At 63.6% G+C, this 12305-nt stretch overlaps 1 protein-coding gene across 5 annotated transcripts in view; it reads right to left on the bottom strand.

The window, feature by feature from the left end:
• ANO1 (anoctamin 1) overlaps nt 1-12305 on the bottom strand; it is a 127218-nt gene that overhangs the window by 18932 nt on the left and 95981 nt on the right. For 2 of the 5 annotated variants that reach the window (XM_081278727.1, XM_081278731.1), the window contains exons 13-16: nt 10199-10281; nt 8215-8298; nt 2807-2884; nt 1997-2071 (exon numbers count right to left, since the gene is read on the bottom strand). In XM_081278727.1, the coding sequence (XP_081134853.1) occupies nt 1997-2071; nt 2807-2884; nt 8215-8298; nt 10199-10281 (320 nt within the window). Of the gene's footprint in view, nt 1-1996; nt 2072-2806; nt 2885-8214; nt 8299-8811; nt 8824-10198; nt 10282-12305 lie in introns of all 5 variants that reach the window. The other 3 variants (XM_081278728.1, XM_081278730.1, XM_081278729.1) reach the window with 3 other exon arrangements.

The raw sequence follows: 12305 nt of genomic DNA, 5'->3' as shown, positions 1-12305 counted from the left end.
ACCGAGCCCCAGGACTGCAGCGCAGGGCCAGGCCTGCTGGCCACTTGTGGTCCAGCTGCCGGATGAGGCCCCTGCACCACGTCCCGGATGCGGAAGACCCTGTGCCTGTGTGGTCACGCGTGGCTCCCAGGATGCGCGGGGGAGGCCCGACTGGCCAGTCTCCCAGGGACGCTCAGGGTCGGGGACACCTGCTCGTGGGGGAGGCTATGGCTTCCGGAAGTTTCTAGGGAAGCTCATTTTAAACTTTGGCCTTGACTTGCTTCTGCAGACGTCTGCTGGTGACTCAATGGTGGCCACGCCCACCCTGCAGCCTGTGCCGACAGGGGACAGCCCTGCTGGGAGCCTGGGTTCCGATCCCGGGCAGCAGGAACCAGGCTTCCCTGGAGAACCCCTCAGGGCCCCTCCCTGGCCTGGCCGACAGCCCCGTGCCCGTGTGCAGACTCAGCAGGGAGCCCCAGGATGGCCACGCCTCTAGGATTCAGGGTCCTGCCACCATCTTCAGGACCACATGGGTCCCCAAATGGACAGAGCCAGGGACCAAGCTGTGTCCTCGAAGACGCCCGAGGGTGACTCACTGGTGGCAGGGCCAGCCAGGACGCTGGGGGCAGGCGGGGGAGCTGGCTAGTCCCCTGCCCCACATTCCTCTGCCCTGGCTCCGGCTTCCCGCCCTCCCTGAGACCTCCACGTGCTCCTGGCTCAGCCTCTCTGCAGACTGGCCACGAGAAAGGGTTCTGACTGAGAGGAGAGGCAGAGATCACGGAGGGTCCTCTGGGAAGCCCTTCAAAGAGGGACCTTCTGTCCTGCCCCCAGCCCTTCCCTTGCTTCCTGCCAGGAGACTGGTGGTGGTGCTGGAGGTGGAGCAGCCGTGTTGTAAGCAGAAGGGAACAGGTGCAGGACAGGTGAGCAGTCGGGGACATCAGCACCCTGCTGGCCCCGGGGAACAATGGCAAAGCCCAGGGTCTCCTTTGGCCCTCTGCTAACCATGCTCCTCCTCCACCAGGAGCAGCGGAGCCTGGGGCTGCCTGAGCCGCCTCTCTCCAGAGCCCTGGCCCCCCTGGGGTGATGGCCGACCATGCTCCAAGTCAGGGACCACGTCTTTCTCTGCTGACCCCAGTTCCAGCAGTCACCCTCAAGGCCAGGCTGAGCCCCTCCACACAGAACCTCCTGGGACACCACAGCCGTCCTGCTGAGTGGCTCCCTCCTCCAGGACAGGGTGGGAGGCCCGGGCTGGGGCTGGGGTCTGGATCTCTCCAGGGTCAGCCTCGCGTGGGAGCCTCAGGGGAAACCGAGGCCCGGATGCCTTCCGTTGCTCGCAGGCGGCTCCTCCCTGGGTCTAGAAGCCCCTGCCTGTCTTCTACTCTGAACCTGCCCCCAGGCAGGCTGCTAACTGGCTCCCAGTGCTGGCCGTCCTCAGGGCAGAGGGCCCACCTCTGGCCTCCACATCCTCAGCAGAAGGGTCGTGTGGGCTGGGATGAGCCAGGGGGATGAGCCGGGAGACACTCCCCCGAGGCCCTGGCGTGGAGGCCAGGGGACCTGTCCAGGCCTCGGGGCAGGCGGTTGCACCAGGCTCTGGCTGGAGCTCCCAGGCTGGACAGGACAGAGCCACGGGGGACATCCACCACAGGCCACGTGCAGCCAGGCACCAACTCGGACTCGGCTCTCCGAGGCCGGCTGGAGGCCCCTGAGCAGTGTCCTGCGGCTTTGTCTAGCGGCTTCTTCGGTGGTTTTCCTGAAGACCCCTCGTCTGTCCGGCAGGACAGCTGTGAAGGCCAGGTCTGCACGGTGGGCCTTGAGTAAGGAGCACCCTCACGTGAGAGCTGAGCGTCACCACCTGAGGTGGCTCATGCACCTCCCGCCACCGGAGCCCCTGGCCTCTGTGGGGCCCTGGCGCCTTTCCATCTTGGTGAGGGTGGGCTCGCCCACTCGCCTGCTGCCCCCACGGACGGGCCACTTTGTCCTAGATGACGCTGACTCACCCTGGCCTTGCGGAACTTACCATGAAGACGATGGAGACCAGGTTGGTGAAGTAGGCCGGGAACCGGTCTCTCCAGGTGAGCTTCACCTTGTCTGTCTGCAACAGGAAATGACCCGGTCATCCGCCGGGGACCACAGAGCTGGACAGACATGGGCACGTGGACGACGGGATGACAGGGACACTCAGCAGAACCTCAGTAGAGGTGACCGGCGAGTGCCAGTCCAGGATACAGGGACGCCGTGGGGCCTGTGCCCACGAAGCTGTGCACGTCCACCCACGGCTCCCAAACGCTCCCAGAAGACCCTGGGGACAGTCGCACTTGGGGACCCTCCTTCCCAGCGAGGCTCCCCTCAAGGGCTACAGGATCTGAGGAGCTCTGGGTCACAATGGTCAACTGTCCCCTGGGAAGCTAGTCAAGGCAGGCTGCTGGCAGCCCTGGTGGCAATGCCCAGCAGCACAGCCCGAGAGGCCACAGGGCCAGGTCGGCATGGGCTGGATGGAACCAGGGAGGAGCCGGTCACTGGCACACATTGTGTCAGAGGGGGGTTTTGAACAGGAAGACACACAGGCCACTGGACACTGGCATGGACACAGCGGCAGGGCCACTCCTTCCAGGAGCGGCCACATGCGAGTGAGGGAGAGGATCCTGGGCACTCGGCAGCCCTGGCCAGTGCACACCCGAGTGACCGCACACGGAGACACCCACAGCCATGCAGTGACGCAGCGGGGAGCGGGGGAGGCAGCAAACGTGGACACAGCCGTGGCAGGGGACAGAGACACGGAGGGTTGCTGGTAGACGCCAAGACTCGGGTGGCCCCAACAGGAAGGTACCAGTTTCACCCCGGCCAGGGCCGTCCTGACCCTCTGCTTCCATTTGTTTGTGGATTCCTCCGGAACATGCCGGCGCTTCTGAGGGCGGGTGGGGAAAAGAGAGGCTGTGCCGCAGGGCAGGACGCAGGCCCGGCCGGGTGGGGACCCACGGCCCCGGGCAGCAGCTGGCCCTCCGAGAGGCCGCTGGACTCTGGGAGTTTCAAGCAAGGACAGACGGCACAGGCCGCTCAAGGGCAAGGCCGCCAGGAGGCCAGGGTGGAGCCAAGGCCTCGCGGGGACTCGGCAGCCCTCAGGGCCCGGGCACTGCCACCCCCCTGGACCCCAGTGTGCGGCCGGGTGGTGCCCAGCGAGCCTCTGGGTCGTGAAGGAGGCCACGCCCGGAAGCCCAGGGCGACATGCTAATGACGGGGGCGATGTTCCCCAATCAGCTCATTTAGTGCCACTCGGCAGGGAGCCAGCACCACAGGGCGGCGTGGGGAGCCACGGAGCAGAGGGAGTGAGGGGGCTCCGTGGTCAGGCCTGGGGGCCTCAGAGCCTGGAGGGTGAGCCCTCACCTCTGTGACGCCCCGAGATCTAGAGCCTGGGCCGGAACCAGGCCCTGGGCCACGAGGTGCCTTCCGCACGGGCTGCTGGACCCATGGCTGAGGCTGGCTGGAGCCCTGGACCCCAGCGGCCAGGGCCACTCATCCTCCTTAGGAGGGAACCAAGTACCCATCTGCGCTCCCTCTACAGGGCGCCACCAGACAGCCGCGGGCGGTGCCCAGGCTCCGTGCCGACTCCCAGGCGTCCTGACCAGGCTTGCGGCCCGCGTCCCCCTGAAGGCCCCACAGAGGCTTGTGGGGCCTGAGACCCCGGCGCCCGGGCTGCGCACACAGGAACACGCAGCCCGACTGGCACACCTGGGGACGGACCCTCACCTCAGGGGACGCTCTTGCCGTGTGCTCATCTGTGCCCTCGAGCCCTGCCCAGGCCCCAGGGCTGCTCCTTCCTGTCTGCACCCCTGGGCGCTGCGCTGAGTGGCCCCTGGAGGACCCACCTCGGTGCCCAGGGACGCCGGCGACAGTGAGCCCAGCCACTCTGTGACGGCAAATTCTGTGCCCATGAAGTGACAAGAACAGGGAAACGCAGCTATTTGTCCTGAGGGGACCCAGAGGCAGAAAACGCCGTGTGACAGGAATCTCTGGAGCTGGCAGAGCACCGCCTGCCTGCCTCTGGCCCTTCACAGCCGTCGTGGACCTCTCCACCCGCGACAGGCGGGACCCGTCATCGACTCAGCTGAGCCGCTGGACGCCGGTGGGCCCTGGGCTGCCCCTCAGGGTGGCCGATGAGACGAGGTGCAGGGACAGTGGCCGCAGCACACGCAGAGCCACGCGTGCCCACGTCTGTGGGAACGGAGACCGCCACGTGCCTGGGGCCCGGGCTGAAGTGCTTCCTCCTCCCTGGCCACACGGCACGGGGCGGCAGGTTGGCGGCAGTGACTCAGGGTGGTAGCCTCGCAGCCACCTGCACCTGCTCCGGAGCTTCTGCTGACGTCGAGGTGACCCCCCGGACACATCAGGTCAGGCCCACAGCAGGGTAGGACAGACTCCAGCCCGCGCCACGCCTGGCCCCGACTGTTCTGAGTGATGTTTTACTGGAGCACGGCCAGCCTGGGTGTCACCTCATCAGTGGCTGCTACCACCCGGGTGGCACAGCTCAGAGCCTGAAACGTTCACCCCCTGGGCCGACCCTGGTCTACTGCTGATGTCACTGGGCACCTGCTGACCCAGGTCTATACTAGATGGACACATGGCATTTGCTGACCCCAGGTCTCCACTAGGTGACGCGCAGTGTCTACTGACCCAGGTCTACACTAGGTGGGCGTGGCATCTGCTGACCCAGGTCTACACCAGGTGGGCGTGGCATCTGCTGACCCAGGTCTACACCAGGTGGGCGTGGCATCTGCTGACCCAGGTCTACACTAGGTGACGCGTGGCGTCTGCTGACCCAGGTCTACACTAGGTGACATGCGGTGTCTGCTGGCCCAGGTCTACACTAGGTGACACGCGGCGTCTGCTGACACAGGTCTATACTAGGTGACACGTGGCGTCTGCTGGCCCAGGTCTACACTAGGTGACGTGTGGTGTCTGCTGGCCCAGGTCTACACTAGGTGACGTTTGGTGTCTGCTGGCCCAGGTATATACTAGGTGACACGTGGTGTCTGCTGACCCAGGTCTACACTAGGTGATGGGTGGTGTCTGCTGACCCAGGTCTACACTAGGTGACATTTGGTGTCTGCTGGCCCAGGTCTACATTAGGTGATGGGTGGCGTCTGCTGGCCCAGGTCTACACTAGGTGGGCGTGTGGTATCTGCTGGCCCAGGTCTACACTAGGTGATGGGTGGCGTCTGCTGACCCAGGTCTACACTAGGTGGGCACATGGTGTCTGCTGACCCAGGTCTACACTAGGTGACACGTGGTGTCTGCTGGCCTAGGTCTACATTAGGTGACTCGCAGTGTCTGCTGGCCCAGGTCTACACTAGGTGATGGGTGGCGTCTGCTGACCCAGGTCTACATTAGGTGGGCATGCGGTGTCTTCTGGCCCAGGTCTACACTAGGTGATGGGTGGTGTCTGCTGGCCCAGGTCTACACTAGGTGGGCACGCGGTGTCTGCTGGCCCGGGTCTACACTAGGTGATGGGTGGCGTCTGCTGACCCAGGTCTACATTAGGTGGGCATGCGGTGTCTTCTGGCCCAGGTCTACACTAGGTGATGGGTGGTGTCTGCTGGCCCAGGTCTACACTAGGTGGGCACGTGGTGTCTGCTGGCCCGAGTCTACACTAGGTGATGGGTGGCGTCTGCTGACCCAGGTCTACATTAGGTGGGCATGCGGTGTCTTCTGGCCCAGGTCTACACTAGGTGACATGTGGTATCTGCTGGCCCAGGTCTACACTAGGTGATGGGTGGCGTGGCTGACCCAGGTCTACACTAGGTGGACGTGCGGTGTCTGCTGGCCCAGGTCTACACTAGGTGAGCATGCGGTGTCTGCTGACTCAGGTCTATGTTAGGTGACCTGTGGTATCTTCTGGCCCGGGTCTACACTAGGTGATGGGTGGCGTCTGCTGACCCAGGTCTACATTAGGTGGGCATGCGGTGTCTTCTGGCCCAGGTCTACACTAGGTGACATGTGGTATCTGCTGGCCCAGGTCTACACTAGGTGATGGGTGGCGTGGCTGACCCAGGTCTACACTAGGTGGACGTGCGGTGTCTGCTGGCCCAGGTCTACATAGGTGACATGTGGCGTCTGCTGACCCAGGTCTACACTAGGTGGGCACATGGTGTCTGCTTGCCCAGGTCTACACTAGGTGACTCGCTGTGTCTGCTGGCCCAGGTCTACACCAGGTGGGCACGCGGTGTCTGTTGGCCCAGGTCTACACTAGGTGACATGTGGCGTCTGCTGACTCAGGTCTACACTAGGTGACTTGAAGTGTCTGCTGGCTCAGGTCTATACTAGGTGACTCGCTGTGTCTGCTGGCCCAGGTCTACACCAGGTGGGCACGCGGTGTCTGCTGGCCCAGGTCTACACCAGGTGGGCACGTGGTGTCTGCTGGCCCAGGTCTACACTAGGTGACACGTGGCGTCTGCTGACCCAGGTCTACACTAGGTGACATGTGGCATCTGCTGACCCAGGTCTACACTAGGTGGGCACATGGTGTCTGCTGGCCCAGGTCTACACTAGATGACACGTGGTGTTTGCTGGCCCAGGTCTACACAAGGTGGCACGCGGTGTCTGCTGGCCCAGGTCTACACTAGGTGACACGTGGTGTTTGCTGGCCCAGGTCTACACTAGGTGACACGTGGTGTCTGCTGGCCCAGGTCTACACTAGGTGGGCATGCAGTGTCTGCTGGCCCAGGTCTACACTAGGTGGGCATGCGGTGTCTGCTGGCCCAGGTCTACACTAGGTGGGCACATGGTGTCTGCTCGCCCAGGTCTACACTAGGTGACATGTGGCGTCTGCTGGCCCAGGTCTACACTAGGTGACATGTGGCGTCTGCTGGCCCAGGTCTACACTAGGTGGGCACATGGTGTCTGCTGGCCCAGGTCTACACTAGGTGACTCACAGTGTCTGCTGGCCATGTCTACACTAGGTGGGCATGCGGTGTCTGCTGGCCCAGGTCTACACTAGGTGACATGTGGTGTCTGCTGGCCCAGGTGTACACTAGGTGACATGTGGCGTCTGTTGACCCAGGTCTACACTAGGTGGGCACATGGTGTCTGCTGACCCAGGTCTACACTAGGTGGGCACATGGTGTCTGCTGGCCCAGGTCTACACTAGGTGACTCGCAGTGTCTGCTGGCCCAGGTCTACACTAGGTGATATGTGGCGTCTGCTGACCCAGGTCTACACTAGGTGACATGTGGCGTCTGCTGGCCCAGGTCTACACTAGGTGGGCACATGGTGTCTGCTGGCCCAGGTCTACACTAGGTGACTCGCAGTGTCTGCTGGCCCAGGTCTACACTAGGTGATATGTGGCGTCTGCTGACCCAGGTCTACACTAGGTGACATGTGGCGTCTGCTGACCCAGGTCTACACTAGGTGGGCATGCGGTGTCTGCTAGCCCAGGTCTACACTAGGTGACTCACAGTGTCTGCTGGCCCAGGTCTACACTAGGTGACTCACAGTGTCTGCTGGCCCAGGTCTACACTAGGTGACACGTGGTGTCTGCTGGCCCAGGTGTACACTAGGTGACATGTGGCGTCTGCTGACCCAGGTCTACACTAGGTGAGCATGCGGTGTCTGCTGACTCAGGTCTACACTAGGTGACTCACAGTGTCTGCTGGCCCAGGTCTACACTAGGCGATATGTGGCGTCTGCTGACCCAGGTCTACACTAGGCGATATGTGGCGTCTGCTGACCCAGGTCTACACTAGGCGATATGTGGTGTCTGCTGGCCCAGGTCTACACCAGGTGGGCATGTGGTGTCTGCTGACCCAGGTCTACACTAGGTGGCACGCGGTGTCTGCTGGCCCAGGTCTACACTAGGTGACTCACAGTTTCTGCTGGCCCAGGTCTGCACCAGGTGGGCACGCGGTGTCTGCTGGCCCAGGTGTACACTAGGTGACTAGCAGTGTCTGCTGGCCCAGGTCTGCACCAGGTGGGCACGCGGTGTCTGCTGGCCCAGGTCTACACTAGGTGACACGCAGTGTCTGCTGGCCCAGGTCTACACTAGGTGACATGTGGTGTCTGCTGGCCCAGGTCTACACCAGGTGGGCACGCGGTGTCTGCTGACCCAGGTCTATACTAGGTGACTAGCAGTGTCTGCTGGCCCAGGTCTACACTAGGTGACTAGCAGTGTCTGCTGGCCCAGGTCTACACTAGGTGACTCGCAGTGTCTGCTGGCCCAGGTCTCCTAGGTGGCGCGTGACGTACCTCCTTGTTCTTGGACTCTTTCCTCAACGACTTCTCCAAGACCCTGGCCTCGTACTCGGCTCTGGGATGGTCCTGTGGAGGGAACTGGCTGGAGCTGCAGTGCGCGCAGGCCAATTGCGGTGGCCCGGGGCGGCTGTGGGCAGTGCGCTCCGGCGCCCTGGGGCCAGTTCACGGTGGGCAGCTGGCAACATGTCCGATTTAGAAGCCCCCGTGTCTGGGCCTGGGTGCAGGCCCAGGCGGCTCCCCTGTGGGGACCACGTCCTGCGGGGAGGCCAGTGGACCTGGAGGGTGGTGGGCTGTGGGCAGGCTGCAGTGAGCACCCAGCCACGAACTGGCCCCAGGACACTGTGCGGAGCAGCTGCGGGGCCAGAAGAGACCAGTAAGTACCAGCAAGCGCGGGCAGCAGGCGGGCCCAGGGGCCCAGGCAGGTCAGCGAGGCACTGGAATGGAGAACAGGTGAGGCGAGGGGGGAGCAGAGAGCCCGGCCCAGGTGCAAGAGAGAGAGCCACACGGAAGACAGGCGGGCAGGCGTGCCGGAAGGTCCCTCTCCCGGGAGACAGGCTAGAGGGGGACAGAGGATGACAAGAAATTCCAAACCTTGACGGCCTCCTTCAGGGAACCAGAAAGTGGAGACAAAAACAGAAAGACTCAATTACTCGGGCTGTTTTCAGAACAGGACGCGTCCTCTAGAGACAGTGCTATATATATACACAGGTACCAGGGATTGAACCAGGGACACTCGACCACTGACCACACCCCAGCCCTTTTTTGCATTTTATTTGGAGACAGGGTCTCACTGAGCTGCTCAGGGCCTCACTGAGTTGCTGAGGCTGGCCTTGAACTCACGATCCTTCTGCCCCAGCTGAAGACAATTCTCTTTAAGAATCACCATGAAGGTGAACGGACACCATGGACACAGTGTTGGGGACAGGGGTTGACAGGGACCTGGGATCTGTTGTCCTTGTGGCTTCAGGATGACCTTGTGAGCTGTTCACTTTGTAGCTCTGTTTTTGCAGATTCCCAAGCTAGTGCCAGACTCAGTCCCTCAGCACAGCTGGGAGGCAGAGAGGCCATTCGCTGGACAGAGCTGCTGCTGGGTGTGCCGACACCTGGGCTTCGGACTTCGGGAGGCCCTCCACCTGAGGCTGCTGCCTCCCCCACGGCCCAGGGCAGCAGTGACACGGGGTCGCTCACTTTAGGGAGCCCTTTAGGCGCCCTCTAGGTGGGCACGCCGTGTCTGCTGACCCAGGTCTACACTAGGTTGACCTCAAGGACTGCCTCGAGGACAGGCTCAGGTTCTGACCCGGCTCGGCCTGGACAGCCACTTGCTGCCGGCCAGGTAGCTGGCTGAGCACTTATGAGGCTCCTGCTGTGTGCTGGGCCCGCTCTGAGCAGGCCGGTTGATGGACCCACTGAGCCCTCCCATGCCCTACTGAGCGAGGGCCACTCCTCATGCCTGTTTGGCAAGGACACTGGGGCCGAGATGTAAAGCCACGTCCCCAGGGCCCACCCTCCACCTGCAGGGGGTCGCCTGCTCTGTGCCAGCTGCAGGAATGCCCCTCACAGGGCACTCGGGCTTCCTGGTTGGGGCTTGCTGGGCACGCCATGGCCGCTGGCCGCTGTACGTCCCCCCTTCAGAGCAGGGCGATGCTCGGCCCTGCCTCCCCTCTGCGGTCTCAGGACGGGTCCCCTTGCTGAGCTGCGCCTGGCTGTGGGCAGGGAGCTGGCTCTGAGGGCCTAGGGGCCTCTGGGGACCATGGGCGAGGTGTGCCCTCCCCACACCCTGCAGCCCCCAGATGGGAAGAGGTCAGCGGCACGAGCCTGGGTGTGCGCCCTAGGCCCGCTGGTGGGTGGCGCGTCCGCGTGGTCAGACACCCCGACACCGCGGGTGTCTGGAGCCCCGTGGGGGGGCAGGGGTCGGGGAGTCGCCTCGCCGTGGCCGGGGCACCTGGGGACAGGGGCTGCACAGCGCCCAGCCACTGACCTCCTCCTCCTCGAAGCCCGTGAGGTCCCAGCGGTAATTGAGCCGCATCTGCTTCCGCTTCCAGTGCTCCATGAAGGTGGCGGCTGCGGAGGGAGGGGAGTGGGGTCAGATCCACTCGTCCCCTGGACGGGCAGCGTCCTAGTCTTCAGCAGCCCTGGGAGTGCCAGGCCCACGTCACGCGCGTCAGCCTGCTCCGACCCTGTGCGTCAGGCCACTGGTCACCCCCACAGACGAGGACACCGCCGCGCGCAGTCCAGCCCCGCCCACCCGGTCAAGGCGGCGGCTGGCCCCAGAGCCCTGCCCTCACCTCCCGCTCCCCTGCTCCCCGGGACCCCGCTCACGGTGGGGCCTCCAGCTGGGGGTCGGGCCAGGGCAGGGAGTCTGTGGCCACCACGCCCTGCTGGGCACTCCTCATGGGCCACACAGTTCCAAGGCCACCACCTCCAGGGAGCCACCAAAAACCCGCCTTGGGGTCAGGAAGAAAAACAAAAACTGCTCCTCCGGAGACCTGCTAGGTTGGGACATGGCTGCGTGTCCCTGGGCTTCACTGGTTGAATTCCCTCCCCACCGTGAAGTATCGAGAGGGCAGGAGCTGACTCCACAGGCGTCTGAGGTGAGGCCTCTGGAGGTGGTTAGGGTCAGACAGGTCATCGTGGAGCCCGGGGAGAGCTCTCTGAGAGGGAGGGGCCAGACAGACAGACGCAGCGTGCCCCCTGCCTCTCACAGGAGGCCGAGCATCACCTTGGGGCTGCCAGCAACAGGACATTACCAGGCATAGCCCTTGACCTCGGGCCTCCAGAATTTCAGCCAGAACCAACCTCTTTGCTTTCTAAAGTCACCGGCTCAAGCATTTCACTGTAGGATGGAAAACAGACTAACACGGAGCCCTCCCCACACTGCACCCGTCCTGCTCCTGTGTTGCCACCTTCTGTTCCAATCCCTGTCTCACATTCTGCGGATCTTCTGGCACGTGTGTCCTGAGCACCTGCCCGGGCCTGGCACACACGGACGGTCAGCAGTGCTCACTGATGAATGGGTGAGCTCACAGCTTGCAAATGGAGACACAGGGGCCTGAACCATTTGCCAGGAGTGCTCCCCACAAAGAAGACCAGCAGAGGCCCAGGGACGAGCGAGCACAGGGCTGGACACAGAGTAGCACTCAGGATCCTCCCGCCACTGCGAGCCAGGCATGGCTCCCCCCCAGTGCCTCGCCATCACAGCTGGTGGGCGCTACTTCCCCGTTTGAAGGAGGCTCAGAGGGGCCGGACGGCTCATCTTGAGAAGTGGCGGGACCAGGACAGAGCTAACATGACACGTGGGACCCCAAGTCTCCAGTGCGAATTCACAGGCTCCCAGCAGGAGGCCACATGCCCTGGAGATGGCGTGGGGTGGAGGTCAGTCTGCAGGGAGTTGTCCCTCTTCCAGGGACGAGAACGCATCCCGGGGTTTACACGAGTTCGTCCCCAAGGGTCATGGCTCCTCAGCCAGGCCCAGCAAGCAGCCGGGGAGCTTTCTAGGCCTTGCAAATGGGCAGGACTTCATCCCGTGAGCTGGACACAGAGGGACGAGAAGCCAAGCTGGATATGGCGAGGCCACCGGGGGCCGTCGACGGCAGGCTGTGGGTGCCAGCGTAGGGGTGCCAGCTTGCGGTGTCAACAGCGGTGTTGGAGCCAGAAACGGGCTGCCCACAAGAACCTAGGATGATGGCTGGCGGGTTCCTGGGGGTTTGGAGCCAGGAGGACACGGCCACCCCAGGATGCCCCAGGAGGCAGAGCGGAGGGAGGGGCACCTGGCCCGCCTGCTCTGGTCCCCAGCGGGGTCCCCGGGGCAAAGCCTCCAGGAAGTGGAGGTCAGGGAGCGGCGGAACGCGCAGGTGCCGAGCAGGGCAGGGGGTGGGGGGATGGCCGGTGTGGGGAGGGGCTTTGGACAAGAACGTAAAGGCACAGGTGACAAGAGAAAGGGACAAGTGGGACCCCATCCAAGTACAAGCTTCTGCACAGCACGGGGGGGGGGCCAACCCAGGGGAGGGACAAGCGGCAGGGGACCAGCGCCTGCCTACCGTCCAGGGCGGCAAGTGACACACCAGGGACGAGGCGGAGCACGGGCA

Source organism: Spermophilus citellus (genome assembly GCF_964194105.1).
Source record: "Spermophilus citellus genome assembly, chromosome: 2".
In the NCBI taxonomy this organism is placed as follows: Eukaryota; Metazoa; Chordata; class Mammalia; order Rodentia; family Sciuridae; genus Spermophilus; species Spermophilus citellus.
This window is presented reverse-complemented; position numbering and strand designations above follow the sequence as displayed.